The sequence below is a fragment of the Dryobates pubescens genome, chromosome 17 (assembly GCF_014839835.1).
Source record: "Dryobates pubescens isolate bDryPub1 chromosome 17, bDryPub1.pri, whole genome shotgun sequence".
NCBI lineage: Eukaryota > Metazoa > Chordata > Aves > Piciformes > Picidae > Dryobates > Dryobates pubescens.
Window position 1 is genome coordinate 20,911,535 of NC_071628.1, and position 20,968 is coordinate 20,932,502.

The 20,968-nt window shown below is 61.3% G+C and overlaps 2 protein-coding genes and 2 non-coding genes across 4 annotated transcripts in view; 2 read left to right on the top strand and 2 right to left on the bottom strand.

The window, feature by feature from the left end:
• Positions 1–2,543, top strand: part of ALPK3 (alpha kinase 3) — a 41,895-nt gene extending 39,352 nt beyond the window's left edge. The window contains exons 11-15 of the mRNA XM_054169098.1: positions 29–306; positions 1,344–1,432; positions 1,550–1,767; positions 1,966–2,014; positions 2,146–2,543. Of these exons, the coding sequence (XP_054025073.1) occupies positions 29–306; positions 1,344–1,432; positions 1,550–1,767; positions 1,966–2,014; positions 2,146–2,467 (956 nt within the window). The 3' untranslated portion in view covers positions 2,468–2,543. The remainder of the gene's footprint in view (positions 1–28; positions 307–1,343; positions 1,433–1,549; positions 1,768–1,965; positions 2,015–2,145) is intronic.
• A 1,819-nt stretch (positions 2,544–4,362) lies between these two features.
• LOC104306226 (sodium/nucleoside cotransporter 2) lies at positions 4,363–13,930 on the bottom strand. Its single transcript, XM_054169099.1, has 17 exons — positions 13,431–13,930; positions 13,277–13,359; positions 12,781–12,872; positions 12,132–12,321; positions 11,655–11,796; positions 10,861–10,974; positions 10,413–10,490; positions 9,966–10,046; positions 9,565–9,645; positions 9,317–9,442; positions 7,083–7,213; positions 6,713–6,881; positions 6,329–6,526; positions 5,838–5,919; positions 5,255–5,353; positions 4,667–4,778; positions 4,363–4,583 (listed from the first exon to the last, which is right to left on the bottom strand). Exons 1-17 carry the CDS (start codon positions 13,497–13,499, stop codon positions 4,460–4,462), a joined length of 1,971 nt encoding a protein of 656 aa, XP_054025074.1. The 5' UTR covers positions 13,500–13,930; the 3' UTR covers positions 4,363–4,459.
• A 2,357-nt stretch (positions 13,931–16,287) lies between these two features.
• On the top strand, positions 16,288–16,359 carry TRNAH-GUG (transfer RNA histidin (anticodon GUG)). Its single transcript has one exon. It is a non-coding gene; the product is annotated as a tRNA-His (tRNA).
• A 966-nt stretch (positions 16,360–17,325) lies between these two features.
• Positions 17,326–17,397, bottom strand: TRNAH-GUG (transfer RNA histidin (anticodon GUG)). Its single transcript has one exon. It is a non-coding gene; the product is annotated as a tRNA-His (tRNA).
• Positions 17,398–20,968: the final 3,571 nt, after the last annotated feature.

Below are 20,968 nucleotides of genomic sequence, written 5' to 3' on the forward strand. Positions count from 1 at the left end.
GCCATCCCTCGCCGGCTCTTCCCCGCAGCGGTAGGAGAGGAGATCGAGATGACGCCGATGGTGTTCGCCAAGGGCCTGGCCGACGCGGGGTACTGGGGGGACAAGCTGTTCGGGCGTGTGGTGAGCGAGGACACCGAGCTGCCTGCGGGGCCCTTGCGCAAAGCCTGCCGCGCCAGGGCCATCTACGGGCTGGAGCCCCTCTTCGAGTCCGGCTGCACCTGCGTCATCAAAGTGCACAACTTCATTGTCTTTGGGACCAAGAACGACAACAGCCTCGTCGAGAAGAACTACGACATCACCATCCAGGTGAGCAGCCTCCTCCTGTCCCACACACACCTTCCCATCTCGCTGTGCCACGGTCCCCAGCTCCGTGGCCAATTCATTTCACCTGCTGCACCCACAGAGCCTGCTCCAACAGCCTTGGTCTCTGAGAGCATGCAGCCACGGTAGCCCAAACACCACATCCTTATGGCACCTGCCCATGGGACTCTGAGCCTTTTACCACAGACTCACAGAGTGCCAGGAGTTGGAAGTGATCTCAAAAGATCATCCAGCCCACCCCCTGCCAGGGCAGGGTCACCCAGGGCAGGGCACACAGGAACACAGCCAGGGGGGGTCTGGAAAGTCTCCACAGAAGGAGACTCCACAACCTCTCTGGGCAGCCTGCTCCAGGCCTCCAGCAGCCTTACCCCAAAGAAGTTTCTCCTCATGCTGAGGTGGAACCTCCTGGGTCCCAGCCTGTGCCCATTGCTCCTTGTCCTGCCCCTGGGCACCACCAAACAGAGCCTGGCACCTCCATCCTGCCAGCCAGCCCTCAGCTCTTGATAGACATTGATCAGGTCCCTCTCAGCCTTCTCTCCACACTCAGCAGCCCCAGGGCTCTCAGCCTCTCTTCCCAGCAGAGATGTTCCAAGTCCCTTCATCATCCTCACAGCCTCCCTTGGACTCTCTCCAGCAGGTCTCTGTCTCTCTGGCCCTGGGAGCCCAGAGCTGGACACAGTCCTGCAGTGTGGTCTCAGCAGGGCAGAGCAGAGGGGCAGCAGAACCTCCCCAGCCCTGCTGGCCACACTTTTCCTGCTGCACCCCCGGATGGCATTTCCTTTGTTTTTGGACTCTCCAGAGGGACTGAGCCATGTCCCAGAAGGCTGCCAATGCCCTTTGTTATTCTTGGCTTCAGCTCTTCTTTGGGAGCTGCTGGGAACTTTCCTGTCACTTGTCCTTTGACCACCGGGACAGGGAACCAACTGGCCGTGGTGCCAGGGAATGCCTGTGCCAGTGGGGGTCCCCTGGAGGCGCTGGTGGAGGCTGGGCCAAGTCCCTGACTGCTCTCTTTGCCCCCTCAGGAATGCAAAGTGCAGAACTCCAGCCGTGAGTACTGCAAGATCTTCGCCGCCGAGGCACGGGCTGCCCCTGGCTTCGGAGCGGTGCCCGAGTGAGTACCGCGGCCTGGCCGCCCAGCTCGGCGTCCCGGGGCACCCCGTGCCTGCTGGGCACGTCCCGAAGGGCAGAGCTGAGCGGCTGCCGTGACCCCCACGCTGTGCCCCCCCAGGATCCTTCCCCTGTACCTGGTCTACCGCCCGGCCAACAACATCCCCTACGCCACCATGGAGGAGGACCTGGGCGCGCCCTGCCAGCAGTACTGTGCCACCGAGAGAGATGGCAGCTTGGTGGCACTTGGCACCTCAGAGGTCGTGCTCAAGTGCTGCACCTTCCAGCACTGGGTCTACCAGTGGACAAACGGAAACATCCTGGTGACTGACATGGAAGGTAAAGGCATCTCCCATCCAACTCCTGCAGCCTCCTGACACACTCTGGCCTGTGACAGGGGCAGGACAACCCCCAGCCCTGCCCTCCTGCCTCTTTCCCACGTACCACGGAGCCCAGCTCCCAGGGCAACAACCTGCCCTTGGTGCCAGTGTCTGTGCTTTGAGCAGAGCCTGGTTGCTGTCCTTCCTTTCCTTGCAGGAGTGGGCTGGAAGGTGACCAATGTGCGGATCGCCACCAGCCTGAAAGGGTGAGCGACACGGAGCTGCTGGTGCGGGGCGGCCCTGGCTGTGCCCAGCTCCAGCACACAGGTGGAGCTCGGTGGCTGGGCTCCATCCCCAGCCCCGTGCCCTGATGGCACACTGTGACGTCTGCCGGCAGGTACCAGGGGCTGAAGGAGAGCTGCTTCCCCTCACTGCTGGAGCAGTTTGCGGCCACTCACCGCTGTAACCACTACTGCAGCATCCTGGGCCTGAAGACGCTGGAGCCAGCCAAGCCCAAGGGCTCCAGGAGCCCCTCCATGGGCAGGAAGTCTGCGCAGTCCAGCCCCCAGCTGCAGAAGAAGGGACTGGCAAGTCCCCAGGGCGTGCGCAAGGCTGCCCTGAGCCCCAAGGCCTCCCGGAGAGCCGCGGAAACCAGGGAGGTTGCGGCGGGCTCCAAAGCGGGGTCAGGAGAGAGGGGCAGGGCCGGCCCCCCGCAGTAGCCAGAGCTGCTGCAGCTGGGACCCCCACTCCCGACCCCAGCCTGGGCAGCCTGGAGGCGGCGTGCGGCACGGCCGGGCAGGGGATGCCCTGGCGGTGGCTGCCGCCGCCGCTCCCCTCCCCTGGCCGGTGCCCGGTGTGTGCTGTGTGCGAGTGTGAGTGCCAGGGCCCCGGGGGCTGCCAGCTGTGGGCGGCACGGGCCCCTTCCCACTGCCTGTCACCAAGGGCTGCTGCTGTGGTGGAGCCCCTGGGGCCATGTGTCCCTACACCCTCAGGCTCGGGTCCCTTTCCCAGCGCTCTCCATTTGCCTGCCCTAAGGCAGGGCCAGCAGCCCTGCTCCCTCAGGCTCTGCGGGTGCTGTGCCCGCTGCCTGGCTGGCCCCCAGCAAACCGGGAGGCTGGGCTGCCCTCCTGGCTCCCAGCACCTCCTGTCTCTCTTTGTGTCCTACCATAAAGCAGCTGTGCCAAGCCCTGCTCATGCTCCGTGTCACAGCTGAGAGCCCCAGCAGTGCCCAGGTGGCCTCGTTTGCCCTGGCACACGCTGGGCTACAAGGTTTTGCTGCAGAAGGGCCTTAGGGTGAGCTGCAGGGCTGCTGCTGCTGTGTGAGGCTCTGGAGTGCAAGCCAGGCCCATGTTAGGGTGCTGGTGTTGGCGCTGGCAGCTGAAGGAGGATGGGATTTTGCACCCCTGCCCTGCCAGCCTCCCCTCCCCCCCAGGATAAGCCTCCCACTCCCATGCTGGGTGGATGTTGAGGGCAGTGGTGCTGTTATGGGTGCCAGCCAGCCTCACAGGAAAGATGCTCTACCTCATATGGGGCACCCAGAAGCAGGCAAAGCAGTGACCTCCATGCCAGGCACTGCTTTGGCACATGTGGGTGTCCAGCCCACAGGACTCAGCTCTCCTTGCCCACTTGCCACATGCAGAGCCTGTAGGCCCTGCCCAGCCCCACAACATGACCTGGTCATGCTTGCTTAGCATTACCCCTCCTTGGCACATTGCCTAGCCCAGTGGCAGCTGGCAGCACCCATTCCAGACCACATTGCCCCAGGGCAGGAGGCAGTCCTGGGCAGGCAGTGATGCTCACGTGGCAGAGGAAAGCCTCCCAGCTGCCCATGAGCTCACTCAGCTGCCCAGCAGCCAGTGGAGCATGGCAGTGGGCAGCATAGCTTGCAAAAAAGGCTTTGGAGGAGGGTGCTGGGCACCAGCAATGCCACCTTGCATGGTGGTGGCAGAGAAAGGCTCGCTGTAAGCTGAGGGTGTGGAGGAGGTTGGCTGCTGGAGTGCAATAAAGCAAGGCCTGGCCTGCTCCCGGAGCCTGCTGCCTGCGGGCATGGGGCACCGAGCGTGGCAGTGCCAGGGCTGCATCTTGAGGGCACAGCAATGTCTGTGAGTGGTGGCTGTACCCCAGCCTGTGGACAAGGGGCTGGCTGGGCCTCCACCTGCAAGCTGGCACCTGGTAGAGGCTGGGCTGGGCTGGGCTGTCCTGAGGGGACTCTGGCCCTGCATGGTCAGAGGCCAGTGGAGGGGGTGGGAGGGACCAACCCTTGCGAGGCAGGGCCACACAGGGCAGGGCACACAGGAACAGCCAGGAGGGGTTTGAACATGTCTAGAAGAGACTCCACAACCTCTCTGGGCAGCCTGCTCCAGGCCTCAGCACCCTCACAACAAAGAATTTTCTCCTTATGGTGAGGAACCTCCTGGGTTCCAGCCTGTACCCATTGGTTCTTGTCCTGTCACTGGGCAGCACCACCACAAAGAGCCTGGCACCTTCATCCTGACAACCACCCCTAAAGGTGGGGAGAGTCCCAGGGTTTATTTGGGAGCAGTTCCCATGTACCACAGGGCCAGCACCTGAGTGTGCTGCTTGCAGGGTGCCTGCTGCTGTCCCTCGTCGCTTGAGCAGAGCAGACCAAGCACACAGGTCTCTGCCAGGGCTGCTTTGCTCCCTTTGGGGCCAGGCCTTGGTGCACCCAGCAGGCAGCTTCTTGCATGCTTCTAGGTCGTCCCCATGCAGGAGGAGTGGTTGTAGGGCCCACAGCACTGTGCCAGGTGCAGCACAGCCTGTGCCACGCCAGCCCAGGGACCCGTGAAGGACAGGTTCCCATTCTCCAGCACTGAGCTGGCAGAAGACAAAGCATGGTCAGGGCAAGCTGCTGCCCACCCCCTGGAGCCCCAAATGGGTCTAGGGCCCTTCACACCCACCTGGCAAAGAGCTCCTGGCAGCAGGTGTACAGGGTGTAGCTGGGGGAGCTGGTGTTGGCAGTGCTGAAGAAGGTCACACAGTCACCCACCTCCGTTGGCACATGAAGCAGACCTTGGGGACAAGGTCTGGTTGGGGTTCTTGAGGACCATGCATACAGATCCCATCCCCATAGCATGCTTCCACATCCTGTACCCCACCCCTGCTGCCAATTCCCACACCTCAGCTATGCCCGAGTGCAAGTGCTGTGCCTGGCACTGTGCTTGCAGGTCCCATGCCCCTCACCCCCAAGATGGTTGCAGCAGTGCCCCAGGGGAGCTCCTTGCTGTGCCCTTGCCGTGTCCCCAGGTGAGTCCAGGTGGGGGTGAGGGCCCCAGCAGAGATTTGGGCATGGGCAGCTCTTGGCAAAGCCACGAAGGGAGAGCAAAGGGTTTGGAGGCCCTGGCTGAGCCATGGGGAGGCCAGGCCAGGCCAGCTGTCCCCAGCCCTGCAGCTGTCCCCAGCCCTGCAGGTGCACTTGAGGGGGCTTCAGCCTTTTGCCTGTCCCTCCCCAGCCCCTCTGGCCCCAGTGGCGGTGGGCAGGGACGTACCTGCCAGGCAGGCGTTGAGCATGGAGACGCAGATGCCGGTGAGGAGGGCACGCAGCACGAGGGAGGCAATGACCCCCCGGCGCTGGGGGACCATGGAGCCTGCAGGGAAGGGACAGAGTCAGGTCCTTGCTCTGCTCTTCCCCAGCCAGGGGATGGGGCTGGGGTGTGACCCAGGTCCCTGCTCGGCTCTGCCACACGGTGCCCTGACCACCCCTACCACAGGGACGTGGTGATCCCAGCCCATCTCCAGCCTGCTCTCTGCCTCTCCTGTGCCATGCTCACCCTGCACCCATGGGTGATCAACCAGAGTCCTCAGGGCTCTCAGCACTGGAGTCCCTGCCCTTTGCCCCATGGCTGGGTGGCACCTGGGCTTGTGGGGCACACAGGTGCTCCTGCCCATGGGTGCAGTGCAGACTCATCACCATCACCTCACACCCAGCCGGTTCCTTATCTGTTTGCTGGCAGAGACCAGCCTTGGAGGAAGGAGGGCAGCAAATTCCTCCTGCCCCTGCTGAGCTTCTGCTCCCTGTGCCCAGGGTCCCACTGCATGGTGCCCATGCACCCAGGCTGTGGGGGCACTCACCCAGGCCTCCCAGCATGATGCCGATGGAGCTGAGGTTGGCGAAGCCGCAGAGGGCGAAGGTGGTGATGCTCTCAGCTCGTTCCTGGAGGGGCACAGTGGCACAGGATGGTCACCCCCTGGCAGCAGCAGGCCCAGAGCACCCGGAGCTGAGCACTGCACAGTAGACCCCAGCCCAGCCAGACGTGACTGAGAGGAGGGCCCCACCCCTGCCCTTTCTTCTTCAGCTGGGTTGGGGCTGCAGGTGGCAGGCAGCCTGCCCCTGGGAGAGGCTGGGCCGGGGGGGACAGGCAGCCCTGTGGCACCACGAGCTGCCCTGCAGGGGGCAGCACACACGGAAAGGGGCTTCGACTCCTTCAGGATGCCCTCGAACACAGCAGGTGGCGAAGCCTAGTTGGGCACAGGTGCCCCCCACCCCCCGCCTGCCCGTCACAGCCCCGCCTGGCCGGGACCCCGTTCCACCCCGTGCCCGGCAGGGCGGCAGTGCCCCTCACAGATATCCACTGCTTGCGGCTGCCATCCCACTCAGGCAGCCCTGCCAGCCGGTTCTTCTTGTACTCTGCCAGGTGCTGGTATGCCACAAACTCGTTCAGGAAGATCTTGATGCCCAGGAGCTCAGCCACCACCGGGGAGTCTGCCCAGTCTGCCCCCATCAGAAAGGCCACGGGCATGAGGACATAGGAGCAGATCACCTGCAAAAAGCACCCCAGGAGGGAGCAGCTCAGAGCTGCCCCACAGCCCTGGGCACCCGCGGGCAGCATTTGCCAAGCACCCAGCAAAGGGCGCTGCAGCCTGCTGAGAAAGTGGAGAATGGGGGAGGGTGGGTGGGGGATGCAGGATCTCGGCAGCCCAGCCCAGAGGGCTGCCCTGGGGGTTACCTGGAAGGAGAGCCCCTGGATGTCCACCATCTCCCCGAGCCAGCGCAGGGCAGCGTTGATGAACTCCAGCACTGCCAGGAAGGCAATGAGGTTGGCTGCGATGTTGGCCACCAGCCCCACTGAGGTGGCTGCCCCATTGCTTGCAGCTTCCAGAACGTTCTGCTCCTCCCTGCACAGGCAAGACCCCAGTGGGCTCCTGTGACTGGATGGCTCTCACTCCCTGGGTGTCTGCACACCAGAGGCTCTCCCAGCCTTGGGCCGCTTGCAGTGTCCACTCCTGTTCCCAGTTTGCCCCACAGCTTCTGCTCAGCCCTCTGCTCACTCACCCTCTGCAGGGCTGAATGCTGTCCCCAGTCCTCTGCTCACTCACCCTCTGGATATCTGGACACTTTCCTTGCCCTTGAACTTGGACTCTTCCACCTCAGGGTAGATGAGTTTGGACATGGCGAGGGCGCAGGGCGCAGCCATCACTGAGGCTGCGATCAGCGATGCTGCATCTATCTGCAACACACACCCTGGGCTTAGGCACCTCTGTGCCAAGCTGTGCCCCATGGCATCCCACCCGAGGGTATCCCTCCTTCCCCCCCCAGCTGGTATCAGAGCAGTTCAGGGCTGCCCATTTGCTCAGGGTGGGAAGAATGTCTCTGCTTTTCCCATCTCCGCTGGCCCTGACACTGCTGGCAGGAGCTGCAGCGACTGCAGCCTCAGAGATGCTGATCTGCCCTGCTGTTTGACCTCATCCTGAGCAGCCTTGTCCCTTCCTTGTCCCTTTTTATCAGTATCAGAGCCATAGGTTGTGCAACATCCTGAACTTCTACCTGCTGATGAAGAGTCAAGCCCCCAGCCTCACCCCTCCCCTGCAACATCTAATTTCTCTGGCCTTTCACCCTTGGCTCCTCATTTAAGGAGGCTAATTAATGTTCAAATTGCAGGAGCTCAGCCAGCAGATCGAGGAGAAGGTCTAGTCCCCATTACAGAGCACTGATGAGGCCTCATCTGGACACCCTGTCCAGGTCTGAGGTGATGAGGAACTGGAGAGGGCATTCCCAGGGGTCTTGGGGCACAGGAGCACCGAGGTGGAGCCTTGTTCAGCTGAGAGCAGAGGGGGCTCAGCTCTCAGCTGCTTTAACAAGGTTGGCAGGAGGACGCTACCCAGAGGTGCCCCATGGTGGGGCAGGTTCAGTGGAGGAATTCCAGTTGGAGATATGGAAAACAATTGTTCCCTGTGCCCAAGAAACCTGTGGGGTGGAACAGAGAGGTGTGGGGAGACCTCCATCTATGAAGATGTTCACCACCAATCTGGACAAGGCCCCGAGCTTGGCCTCTGCCATCTGCTCCTGTGGGCAGGAGGGGGAATCAGAGCCCCCCAGAGGGTCTAAGTTAAGGCTAAGTTATTCAGTGAGGCAGCCTGGCCCTGCTGGCTGGGCAAGGACAAGCAGCAAGGATGCCACAGCTGCCCCTGGGCCCTGGCAGGGCTCTGACCTTCCAGCCAGGCCAGCAGAGGTGAGCTGGGCACGGGGGGGCTCTGCTCTCCCCCTGCTCACGGCAGGGACTGCTGCTCGCCGAGGGCAGAGGTGAGCTGGGCACGGGGGGGCTCTGCTCTCCCCCTGCTCACGGCAGGGACTGCTGCTCGCCGAGGGCAGAGGTGAGCTGGGCACGGGGGGGCTCTGCTCTGCCCCTGCTCACGGCAGGGACTGCTGCTCGCCGAGGGCAGAGGTTAGCTGGGCACGGGGGGGCTCTGCTCTGCCCCTGCTCACGGCAGGGACTGCTGCTCGCCGAGGGCAGAGGTTAGCTGGGCACGGGGGGGCTCTGCTCTGCCCCTGCTCACGGCAGGGACTGCTGCTCGCCGAGGGCAGAGGTGAGCTGGGCACGGGGGGGCTCTGCTCTGCCCCTGCTCACGGCAGGGACTGCTGCTCGCCGAGGGCAGAGGTTAGCTGGGCACGGGGGGGCTCTGCTCTGCCCCTGCTCACGGCAGGGACTGCTGCTCGCCGAGGGCAGCGGTGAGCTGGGCACGGGGGGGGCTCTGCTCTGCCCCTGCTCACGGCAGGGACTGCTGCTCGCCGAGGGCAGAGGTGAGCTGGGCACGGGGGGGGCTCTGCTCTGCCCCTGCTCACGGCAGGGACTGCTGCTCGCCGAGGGCAGAGGTGAGCTGGGCACGGGGGGGCTCTGCTCTCCCCCTGCTCACGGCAGGGACTGCTGCTCGCCGAGGGCAGAGGTGAGCTGGGCACGGGGGGGCTCTGCTCTCCCCCTGCTCACGGCAGGGACTGCTGCTCGCCGAGGGCAGAGGTGAGCTGGGCACGGGGGGGCTCTGCTCTGCCCCTGCTCACGGCAGGGACTGCTGCTCGCCGAGGGCAGAGGTGAGCTGGGCACGGGGGGGCTCTGCTCTGCCCCTGCTCACGGCAGGGACTGCTGCTCGCCGAGGGCAGAGGTGAGCTGGGCACGGGGGGGCTCTGCTCTGCCCCTGCTCACGGCAGGGACTGCTGCTCGCCGAGGGCAGAGGTGAGCTGGGCACGGGGGGGCTCTGCTCTGCCCCTGCTCACGGCAGGGACTGCTGCTCGCCGAGGGCAGGCGCCGCCGGACAGCAGGGGGCAGGGGCAGACTGACCCCGAAGGAGATGTAGGCGCCCATGACGCTGCCCGCGATGGTGGAGAAGCCGCCGGTCATCACTGCGTGAAGCTCCGAGCGCGTCATGTCCGCCAGGTACGGCCGCACCAGCAGCGGCGCCTCCGTCTGCCGGGCACAGAGCCGCGCTCAGCCGCGCCCCGCACCGCCCCCGGCCGCCAGCGCAGCCTTCCTGCGCGCCGGGCTCGGCGGCGGCGCCGGGGAGCTGCATCTCCCGCTCGGGGCCTTACCTGTCCCACGAAAATGTTCCCCGCCACACTGAGGGTCTCCGTGGAAGTGGTGCCCATGGAGACCTGAAGCAGCCAGGAGATCTGGGGAAGGACGAAGACACCGCGTTCAGCAGGACCTCGGGCACCTTGCCCCCCGCAGCAGGCACTGCCTGACCCTGAAGCTGCACGGACGGGGTCTCGGGACTGCCCCCAGGGCGGGCAGCAGCCGCTCCAGGGTTGGGCTTTCTCAGCAGGTGTGGGGGAGGGGGGCGGGGGTTGTGTGTGTCCCTTTATGCAGGACAAATCACCCAAATCAGAACCCTGCCTCTTTCTGGGACATCCCTCAGCTGATCACAGCAGTCACAGAGCCACCAGCTTCTTCTCCATTCCAGCACCCCCCAAGGCAGCTGTGAGACCCCCACCTTAACAATGATCCACTGCATGACACCCAGGTAGTAGAGGATGGACATCACACAGCTGAAGAAGACAATGATGGGCAGAGTCTGCAAGCAGGCACCAAGGCACAGAGTTAAGGGAGGGCTGAGCAACACCACATCCAAGTCCACTTGGGACCCAAGCTCCTCTGGGCCTGGTGTGTTACTGCACAGCCAGTCCATGCTGTTGGGGAGCCACAACAGAGAGCCAGGCTGGTGGGAGGGACAGGAACCAGTGCAAACACCCCCTGGCACTCAGGAGAGCTGGAGGTGGGCACAAAGCTGCAGCAGACCCATCCTTGAGCTGGTTGAGCTGTGGTGCAGCAAACTTGGCTGTGTTTAGCTCCATGCTCTCCAAGGACCCAGCAAGGCAGCCAGCCCAGGTGAAAACCTGGCCCTGCCTCCCACACCCCACTCCCCACTCCCCAGTCTGACCTGGAAGGCAAAGACTTCTGCAATGAGTTCGTTCCCGAAGACAAAGCCAGAGCCAGCTGTGGTGTAGCCCAGGAAGTACTGCAAGGGGAGAAGGTACAGGGTAGGATGGAGCTCTCCACTAGCTCTTGCCCTGACATCTTACTGCTGCTTAGCAGGGGTCTGTGCCCCCAGACAACGGCCCTGAGACCTCAGCTGGGGACACTGGTGGCTGTCTCCAAGCCATGGGGCACTTCTTCAGCCTGCAAGGGAGACCACACTGAAGGGTCTCTGCAGGACCCCAGAAAAGAGCTGGTGGCTTTGCTCCAGCCACAAACTAAACTGTCTGTGAGTGTCCAGCCCCAGCAGCTTCTCTTCCCCATGCTGCCCTCAGCTCTTCTGGATGATGCCATGGGGGTGGGGGGTGGGGGGTGGAGGCTGCAAGCATGGCTGGGGTGGGTGGGTGCAGTACCTGGATTTGGTCACCCAGCCACCGAAAAGCTTGGATGCCAGGGGTGGTTCGCAGCACAAAGATTCCAAACAAGAACTCCAAGCCAAGACCCCACAGAACAGCTCTCCAGGACACCTGAGGACCATGACCAGAGCAGAGAGCAATGCTGAGACATAAGCAAAGCCTACAGAACCTTCCCTTCCTAGCTCCCTTCCACAGCTGCCCGTGGCAGCCACTGTGCCCAGGGTGAGGGTCACAGGGTACCAGCACAGAGCAGGAGCCCAAGGAGGAAGCTGGTGGGACTTGGGACCAGGATAGTGGAACACAGCCTGCCAGGTTTAGCCAGAGACCTGCTGCTGCTTTAGCTGGCAGTACAGGCCCAGGAGAGCAGAGCTGCTTGGTCACCAAGCCTCTGGAGGAGGCAGGTGGAGTTACCCACAGCACTGCAGCAAGCTGGGCACTTCAGCCACTTCTGCCTGAGCCATCCAGGGCACCCTTTGGGTGGCTCAGGCCCACCCTCCATCCACAGACACCTGAAACTCAGTGTGGGGCTGGTGCTGGGTTTCTGGATCTGACCCACTGAGGGACATGGTAGAAACCAAGATGGAGGAACCACTGGGGAGCCCTGGGGTGAGCAGTGGGAAGGAGAGCAGTGAGGTGGCTTTGAGGCTTCATCCACCCAACCAGCTGGGACCCACTCTGTCCAGGAGCCCTGCTGGGCTCCTGCTTCTTCCAGGGAGCTCCAGCAAAGGGCCATCAGGGGATGCCAGTGGGAAGGGAGCACCTCCCCTGAGGGGAGCACCTGAAACACCTACTGCGCCGTGGTGCTTGGAGAAGGCAAACAGGAACAGCACCAGGAAGCAGAAGCCAGCCAAGGAGATGAGCTGCTCTGGGTTTTTGGAGGTGTCCAGCACCAGCCAGGCAATCAGGCCCCCCAGGAGAGCTGCCCACAGGAACCTGCAAAGGAAGTCCCAGGCTGTCAGACAGGATGAAGCCATGGGGAGAGGAGCCCACAAAGGGCAGGAACTGCTTGTGCAGGAGGTGGCAGCAGGAGGTCCACGCAGACGAAGAAATCTGAGGCTCAGACACAGGTGATGCCAGTACCCATCACCACATTTCTGCTGTGGCTTTGAATTGGTCCCCAGGCTGGTCCATGCCTCACCACCCATGAGGTGCCCTAGTGGCAGGAGGGCAGTGCCCGCAGCGGCGTCGCTGGGACACGCAGGCAATGCAGCCACAGGAGGTGGGACCTGGTGCCGGGAGGGCCCTGGCCCTGCCCGCCCCTGACTCACCATCTGAGCCACGGCCAGCCCTTCTGGAGGCATTTCCAAGCAGGCCTGAGCAGCAGCAATACTTTTGCCCCACAGAACTTCTTGAAGAGGCTCCAGCAGGTGAAGAAGGCAACCACAGCAGTCATGATGACCAAGGGGAGGGCTCGCTGGAAGTTGAGCCAGCAGGCAGCAATGAAGTAGCAGAGGTAGCCTGGAGGAGGCACATGGAGGGGCAGAGACATCAGGGCTGTAGGACTGAGGGCCACCAAGAAGAGCAGGGGGCTGGAGAACCTCCCCTATGGGGACAGGCTGGGGGAGTTGGGGCTCCAGGGAGACCTTAGAGCAGTCTTCCAGTACCTGAAGGGGACCTGCAGGAGGGCTGGGGAGGGACTGATCAGGAGGGGCTGTGGGGACAGGATCAGGGGCAGTGGTTTGGAACTGGAGCAGGGCAGTTAGGTTGGACATCAGGAGGGAGTTCTGCACAGTGAGGGAGGGGAGATGAAGAAGGAGAGGACAATGACAGCAGAGGTGGTATGAGGAGGGGCAGGCAGTGGGGCCGGTGCGAGCAGGTAAAGCCTCCACATGGGTGGCCATGCCCAGCGCTTGGAGGCTGGGGACACAGCCAGCCAAAGGGCTATGAGATGGGTTCTCAGTGCCAGGAAGTCCTCACCTACTCCAAGAAGCCCCAGCATGATTCTCTTCAGCATCTTGGCATGAGCCTTGCAGAAGCGCTTGGCCCTGGTCGCCGGCTGCAGGACCCTCCTGGGGACAGGCACATGCCAGAGACAGGAGAGCAGCAGCAGATGGGCCTGAAGGTCAGCTCAGCCCAACTCCACAGACCAGCTCCTGGCCCTGCCTCCCAGGGCACCTGTGGCAGCAGCTGGGTGGTCCAGGTGTGCTGTGCCCATTATGCCAGGGCAGACCCCACTGCATGCTCCCACCCAGAGCTGGAGGCTTGCTCTGGGTGGCTGCTATGGGGATAGAGACCTGCTGCTGCAACCCTACAAAGCCAGACAGAGCCACCAGGCGCTGCCCCCCTGTGCCTGCGGGTCAGTAAGGCCCCGCTCTGCTCCCAGCTCAGCTTTGGTTTGGGGAGAATCACTGGCCCCAGGCTTGCAGACCTGCTCTTGACCCCTGCAAACACAGGCATCCAGGCCTTATCCTACCTGCAGCAGGAGAGCTGCCCTTGCCCCTCTTCTCTCCTCTCCCCACACGGACCATGATGTTCCTCGCTGAGTCTCTCCTCCCCCTGGAAAAGATCCTCAGCTGGAACCCCCTGAGCAGCGGTGAGAGCAGTGAGGAGGGGAAGGGCTGACTCACGGTGCAGCTGAACGCTGGGTTCTCTGTGCCCTTCTCAAAGCTCTCCAGGGTTATCTGGTTTGCTTCCATCTCTAGCAGTGCCACAGCTTCAGTGTGCTACAGAAACAGCGCTGGGATGGGCCAGCAGCACCTGAGGAGACAAAGGCAGGCTCACATCTGGGAAAGACAAAGGCCCAAGCTCTTGGGTCTCCAAGAGGAGAACACCCTGTGGAGCAGGGCATCAGAGCAGCCCCTGCACCAGCACATCAGGAGACCATCCCACAGGGCCCTCAAGCCATGGGGCTTGTCTCCTGTAGCTCTGGGAAGACCTTTGCTCTTCCAAGGAATTACAAGAGAGGATTAGATGCAGCAGGCAGAGCTGCTGCTGATCCTCCAAGTTGGTGGCAGTGGCACTGGCTTCCATGAACCCTGATGCAGGTGGAATTCTGCACTGGATGATGGTGGCTGCAGCCCTCATGGAGAGCCCTTGGTGCAGCCAAGGAGAAGGAAGAAGGTCCTTCCATGCTGCCAACCGGGACAGTGCAGCAGTGATGGGTAGGGGCAGGTGGTAGCCACATGAAACCTGGTCCCCAAAAGGAGGCTCCTACTGGGAGAACCACTCCAGACAAGCCCCAACCAGGGCCATGAAGGAGCACTGGGAGCATCTCATTCAGACACTCTCCGGGCTCCACTACCTGGAGAAGGATGAGGGCTGGGCAGGGGAGGCAGTGGTTGACTGCAGGAGCTCTTCTGTGAGGCCAGAGGGAATAAGGAGCTGTCCTTGTTGTGGAGGGGAGGCGTAGAGGTCTGCACAGAGAAGGTGGAGACAGCGAGGTCTGAGCTGCTTCCCAGAGCGTGGCAATGAATGTGCAGAGGGAGCCACCCAGCCCCCAGAGGAACAGCTGGAGGTAAGGAGCTGTGGAGACCCTCATGGCAGTGGAAGGTGGCAGTGGGCTCCACAGGCCAGCAGAGCCACCAAGGGGACCACTGAGGCATGCTGTCCCCCAGCATGTCCCTGAGCTCATGACTCCTTTGCAGCAGGGCAGGGCCCAGGACCCCAGACCTCCGCCAGGGTCCCCAGCATGCCCAGTGTCCCACAGCACTCAGGGAGTCCTCCTCAAGGCTCTGGCAGGGATCAGGAGGACCCTCCTGCCCCAGGCCCTCTCCCATTTCAGGGACATTCCCCTGGGACCCTTCTGGACCCCTCTGGCCCCTCTGGTACTCAGAGACCACTGCAGAACCTCTCAGGGCTCTGGGACCTTGCAGGGGCTCTTGGCTCCACCCCCCTCTCAGGCGCAGTGCCCTCCAGGACCTCTGGCCTGACCTCACCTCCGTGCCTACCCCCGGTGCCACCCCCTGCCATGTGGCTCATCTGCTTTTGGTGAAGACTCAGTGGCTGCCCTCCCCTTCAGGGCTGGGCATGGACACTCAGTCATCAGCGGAGCAGCAGGTGGGTGTCCCCAACATGTCCCCTCATCCCTGTGCCCCACACCCTCACCCCCCATGTCCTTGTGCCCCATACCATCACATCCCTGTGCACCACACCCTCACTCCCCATGTCCTTGTGCCCCATACCCTCCTGTCCCTGTGCCCCATGCCCTCACCCCCCATGTCCTTGTGCCCCATACCCTCCTGTCCCTGTGCCCCACGCCCTTGTGCCCCATACCATCACATCCCTGTGCACCACACCCTCACTCCCCATGTCCTTGTGCCCCATACCCTCCTGTCCCTCTGCCCCATGCCCTCACCCCCCATGTCCTTGTGCCCCATAGCCTCCTGTCCCTGTGCCCCATGCCCTCACACCCCCATGTCCTCATGTCTTGTGTCATCCTATCCCTACGCTCCATGCCCTCACACCCCTATGTCCTTACACCCCATGCCCTAACACCCCCTGTGTCCTTGTGCCTCACACCCTCCCTGTGCCCCACGTCTGCCCCCACCTTGGTGCCCACTGGCTCCCACACTCACCTGCCAGCCCAGCTGGCCACACGGCTCCTGGCCCCACACCCCAGTTACCGATTAACAGCTCAGTCCAAAGAGCTGGGCTGGGCACCATGGAGCCAGGGCACCCCAGCCTCTCCCAGGGCTCACATCCGGGTGGCCACGAGGGCACGCAGGGAGCCCGCTGGGGCACTGTGCCAGGCACCATGCTGCCAAAAAGAAGTTTGCCCGGGCCAGTTTCACCCCCCGCTGGAAGAGGCCTCAGGGAAGGCACTGAAAGCACAAATCCAACTTTACCCCACCCCTGTCAGGGCTGCCCGAGACGGGAGCTGGGCACAGGCTGAGGCCGTGGCAGGGCAAAGCTGGGGCACCAGACCCTGAGTGGAGTGGGATGGACAGAACAGGGCGCGGCCAGCGGCGCCCTTCCAGCCAGGCCCTGCAGGGGGCTGTGGGACCCCCACGGGCGCGCACACAGCTGGGGTCTCCCTGCTGGGGCTGGGCATAGGCAGGGTGAAGGGGCTGCGGGAATGCCAGGGGGTCAGGGCACCAGGGTTGGGCAGAGATGGGCTCAGACATCGCCTCCGCTGGGCGCTCGGCGGGTCGCACAGCACGGAGGGCCCTGCGGGGCACGCTCCCGGTGCTACTCTCGTTTGGGCAGGACCTTCCAGCCGCGGGCTTTGCCCGGGCCGGAGCTGACACCACCGACATTCGAGCCTGGTGCTGGCGAGGGCGCTCGGCACCTGCCCGCAGCACTGGTGCGCAGCAGACCGGGAGTAAATCCGGGTTCGTGACTTGTACAGGGCCGGGCCGAGCCCGGGACTCCTCCAGGCCTGCCCCACCGCGACACCCAGGAGAGACAGAACGCAGCCGGCCCCGCCCCGCCGCTCGCAGCTAACAGCCGCCGCGACGCGCTCCGACCGCGGAGCCCCGGTAGCGCGCCGTGATCGTATAGTGGTTAGTACTCTGCGTTGTGGCCGCAGCAACCTCGGTTCGAATCCGAGTCACGGCATCGCCCCGCGGTACCACGGCACACGGGCTCCTCTTTTGACCGCAGCCCAACGAAACATTTTGCCTTCCCCCGCACGACGCCTGGACGCCGCTGAGGCTGCACCTGGGGGCTTCACCCCGCCCCAACGCTGCGCGCTTCCATTTTCCCGCCTCGCACCCGGGCGCCTTTCGCTTCTTCCTCGTCTTCTTTTCGTTTTATTTTAATATCACCTCATTTAAATTTACTTTATTATTGTTTTTTCCTTTCTTCTTTCATTTCATTATTCTCTCTTTACTTCATATTTCTCTATTTTCTTATCCTTTCTTTCCTTCCCTGTTCTTAAGTTATTCTTCCCTTTTCCTTTCCCCACTCTTTCTGTCTCTCTTATCTTTGCTATCCTTTTTTTCCCCCTTTTCCTCTCTTATCTTTCTTAATTTCCCTTTGTCGTTCTGCAGTGGTTTAATTTAATTTATTTTTTATATTTTATTTTATTCCTTTTAAATTTTATTTTTCCCTTTTCCTCTCTTATCTTTCTTAATTTCCCTTTGTCGTTCTGCAGTGGTTTAATTTAATTTATTTTTTATATTTTATTTTATTCCTTTTTAATTTTATTTTCTTTTACGTTTTAAAATTATTTTATTTTTTAATGTTTTATTTTACTTTATTTTATTCCTTTTAAAAAAAAAAATTTACTTTTTAAAATGATTTTATTTTTTAATGTTTTATTTTACTTTATTTTGTTCCATTCAATTTCCCATCCCGCCGTTGCTGCCCGTTCAGCCACCCGGGGGCTGGGAGGGGGCCCGGGAGGCCTCACAGCCCCGCGCCCGGGTGCGAGGCGGGAAAATGGAAGCGCGCAGCGTTGGGGCGGGGTGAAGCCCCCAGGTGCAGCCTCAGCGGCGTCCAGGCGTCGTGCGGGGGAAGGCAAAATGTTTCGTTGGGCTGCGGTCAAAAGAGGAGCCCGTGTGCCGTGGTACCGCGGGGCGATGCCGTGACTCGGATTCGAACCGAGGTTGCTGCGGCCACAACGCAGAGTACTAACCACTATACGATCACGGCGCGCTACCGGGGCTCCGCGGTCGGAGCGCGTCGCGGCGGCTGTTAGCTGCGAGCGGCGGGGCGGGGCCGGCCGCGCTTCGCCCCGCCCCGAGCCGCGTCACAATGGCGGTGCGGGGTGCACGGCGGGCGCAGTCTCCCTCTCAACGCGGGGCTCGGCTCGGTGCGGGGCAGTTAGCTGAACTCGGCTCGGCCCCGGCTGGGACTCCCACCTCTGCTTCCCACTTAGGCCCGAGCCAGGGACCGTGACCCTTGGGCCTCTCGCCGCCCCACGTTCCGCACCCTGGCCTGCCTGACGCGACCCCCACCTCTGACTGCACCTCCCGGCCTTCCTTAACCCAGCTGTCTCACTCCGGCCGCGGCTGTACCCCTCTCTAACCCCACTCCGCACCCTGAGCCTCTCTCTCTGGCTTTGCTCAGCTGCAGGATGTGACCCTGACGCTGTCCCTGCTCCCTGTCCTAGCCTGACCCCACTCAGCTCTTGCTGCCACCTTTCGCAGCCCAACTGTCACCGTGTCCCCACACCCCCAACTGCACTCCCACTTCTCACCCCCATGCTTGCGTCTCAGGGAACAAAGTTTCTCTTTACAGTGGCATTAACGGCACCGGGGTGGTGCCCAAGGAGAGGAGGATTTGGGGCAGGCACCAGTCTGTGCCGGGCTGCTGTTCCTTCCTGCCGAATCCCCTCGGTGGTTGATGACTGTTTGCTGCTGCTGATTTCACAGCACTCAGCATGTCAAAGGCTCTTTTCTTTTCACAGATATGCAAAGAATTCGAGACACCTGCGATCAAAAGGAGCTCTTTGTAGAATATTTTTGGAGCAGCCGTGGCACTTCAAGGCGCTCCAGTGGCGCAGATGACTCATCCCTCTGAGCTGCTCACAGAAACCTCATCTCAGCACCACCTGTGTGCACCCCTGCCTGTTCTGTTTGCATGTGAGGAGGGCTGGGAAGAGGCAGAGGTCTCCTCCAAGCTGTGCTGGGCAGGGTTTGTCCCTGCCCCAGCTCTGTCCTGGTGTATCAGCTACAGCTGGTGAGTGCTAAAGCTGAAAGAGTCTTCCTGAGGCTCCGAACAAGCCAGAGGAAGGCTCTGTGCACCTTGATTACTCTGTGAAGTATTTGCTTCTGCCACCCCGAGCTCATCTTGCTCATACCCAACCCAGAAGAGCTCAGAGTGGTGGATGAAGAAGAAATGACCTTTTGTGTCCTCCCTTTGTCTGTGCCCACCTCTTTCTTCCCTCAGCCTCTTTGCTGCTGGCTGCTCCTGGGCACTGGTGTGCTGCTCCTTCAGCAGGGGTGGGAACTTTCACAACGGAGATGCCCCCCACAACATCAGACCTGGCTGACCGGGAGATGGTGGAGCAGGGGCTCTTCACTGGCACCTCTGGATGACTGTGGGTGTCTGTGTGGGTTTTGGTACTGCCCTCCTTTCCCAGTGCTGCTCTTCTCCTTCCCTTGTCCACCCTCCAAGGATCCCAGCCCCTTCAAGTCCTGTGAGGGGGATGAACACTGCTCTTGCTCATCTACAGCTAAGGCTGTCACCGGCTGTGTCCTTATGCTGAACCTCAAGTGGGTGCAGCATCACTGGCAGGAGGTCCTCTGTGTCTCCTCACGTTTGTGTGGACAGGCACTGCTTGGAGCAGGCAGAGGGACTCTGTTTTGGATCCTCAGCAGATGTTTCTGGAAGCCAGCAGAATAACAATGACCTCAACTGCTGAGACTGGCATGGCCGAGATAAACACTGCAGCGATAAGGAGGAGGTGGCCAAACATGGAAGTGAGCAGGAGGTGGCAAGTGCACATGAAGATAAGTGGCAGGGGCCCCATGGGTGCAGGAGAGGAGGCATGAAGCTGCTGCCACCCATCACTGGTGGTGGTGGCAGAGCTCCCTACCCACAGGCTGCCTTTCCCAGCAGGATTTGGATGTGACTACTGCTACTGAAGTCAGGGCAGGTTGTCAGGGCCCCAGCAGCCCTTCACTCCATGGGTTTATCCACGAGCTGCTCCTGCTCTGGCCTGGGTGGGTCAGACCTGCTAGGATGTTCACACAGCATGGAGGCATAGGGTTGAGCTTCTGAGGTCATTAGGGGTCCCCATCCCTGGAGGGACTTAAAGCACTCATGGATGTGGAGCTGAGGGATGTTATTTAGTGGTAGCAACTGAGCAGTACTGGTGGAATTGTGAGCTCCAGGTGGGTGGTTGGACTTAATGATTTCAAAGGTCTCTTCCAACCCCAGCAGTTCTATGGTTCCTTGGTTCTATCTGTACTGGTGATCTGATCCCTTTGGGCTCTGCTTAGCACCTGGGCAGAATGCTGGCTCCAGGCTCGTGCCTCTGCTCTTCCCACGCTGCTCTGTCCCTTGGTGGCTTTCCTCTGAGCCTTCTGATGCCTGTGAGTTGTGTTCAAGAGGATTGTGAAGGTGCCTGCAATGTGGAACCAGCACAGCCAGGCCTCGATGTTGCCACTCTGTGGCACAAAGATAAATCTTCAGCTGGCACAGGGACAGGAGCCATTCATCACTACATGGCTGTCTCAGCTCCTCTGCCTTTTGCCTGACCTCTCCAGCTGTCCTATCACTGGGGGTAGCCCCTGGCCTCCTTTTCCTGTCTCAGGGAGGCAGGTGGGAGGCATAGTGATCCCCATCACTTCCTCTCTTGGTCTTGGATCCCTAAAGCAGCACCAGGAGCATGGCTGATGCCAGGGGATGTAGGATGGATGCCAGTGCTGCAGGACACCACTGTGAGCTGTCAAGGCCAGCACCATCATCTCTGGGCATTTAGAGGGCATAATCTCAGCTTGCCAGTGCTCTGCTGCTTGAAGCCCACCTTCCTTCCTAAGGAAACCAGAACAGGTCCACTGAGCTAAAACCACCTAGGCCAGGATCCCATCTTCCTATACCTAGAGGATGCAGGAGCAAGGGCAGGCCAGGGAGGTGGCCTGGGGCTGGGATAATTCTGGAGCTGAAGGTTTAGGCTGAATTTGAGGGGTGAAGGACAGCACCTCTGAGATGGGAGACAGTTGCAAGCAACCTGACATGGCTGTGCCCACCATCTACCTCCCCAGCTTCTTCTAGCTCATATATTCCTAGAATGGGTTGGGTTGGAAGAGACCTTAAAGCTCACCCAGCTCCAACCCCCTGCCTTGGGCAGGGACACCTCCCACCAGCCCAGGTTGCTCAATCCTCATCTAGCTTGGCCTTGGGCACCTCCAGGGAGGAGGCAGCCACAGCCTCCCTGGGTCACCTGTGCCAGTGTCTCCTCACCTTCACTATCAAGAATTTCTTCCTAATCTCCAATCTCAGTCTGTCCCCCTTAGGCTTGCAGCTGTTCCCTCTCAGTCTATCACTCTCAGCTCTTGTCAGAAGTCCATTCCTGGCTTTCTTGTAGTCCCCCCTCATGAGATGTGCACCAAGGGCTGAAGGAGAAGGACTGAAGCATTTCTTGACATGAATGTTCAGCTGTGATGCTCTTGGCAGGCTTTATGAGCTCCCAGCAGTGCATGGGATGGTCCTGGTTCTTCTGAAGCCCATGTTTCAAAGGACAGCTTTCAGTTTGCCCTGCATGTAGGGCAGGCAA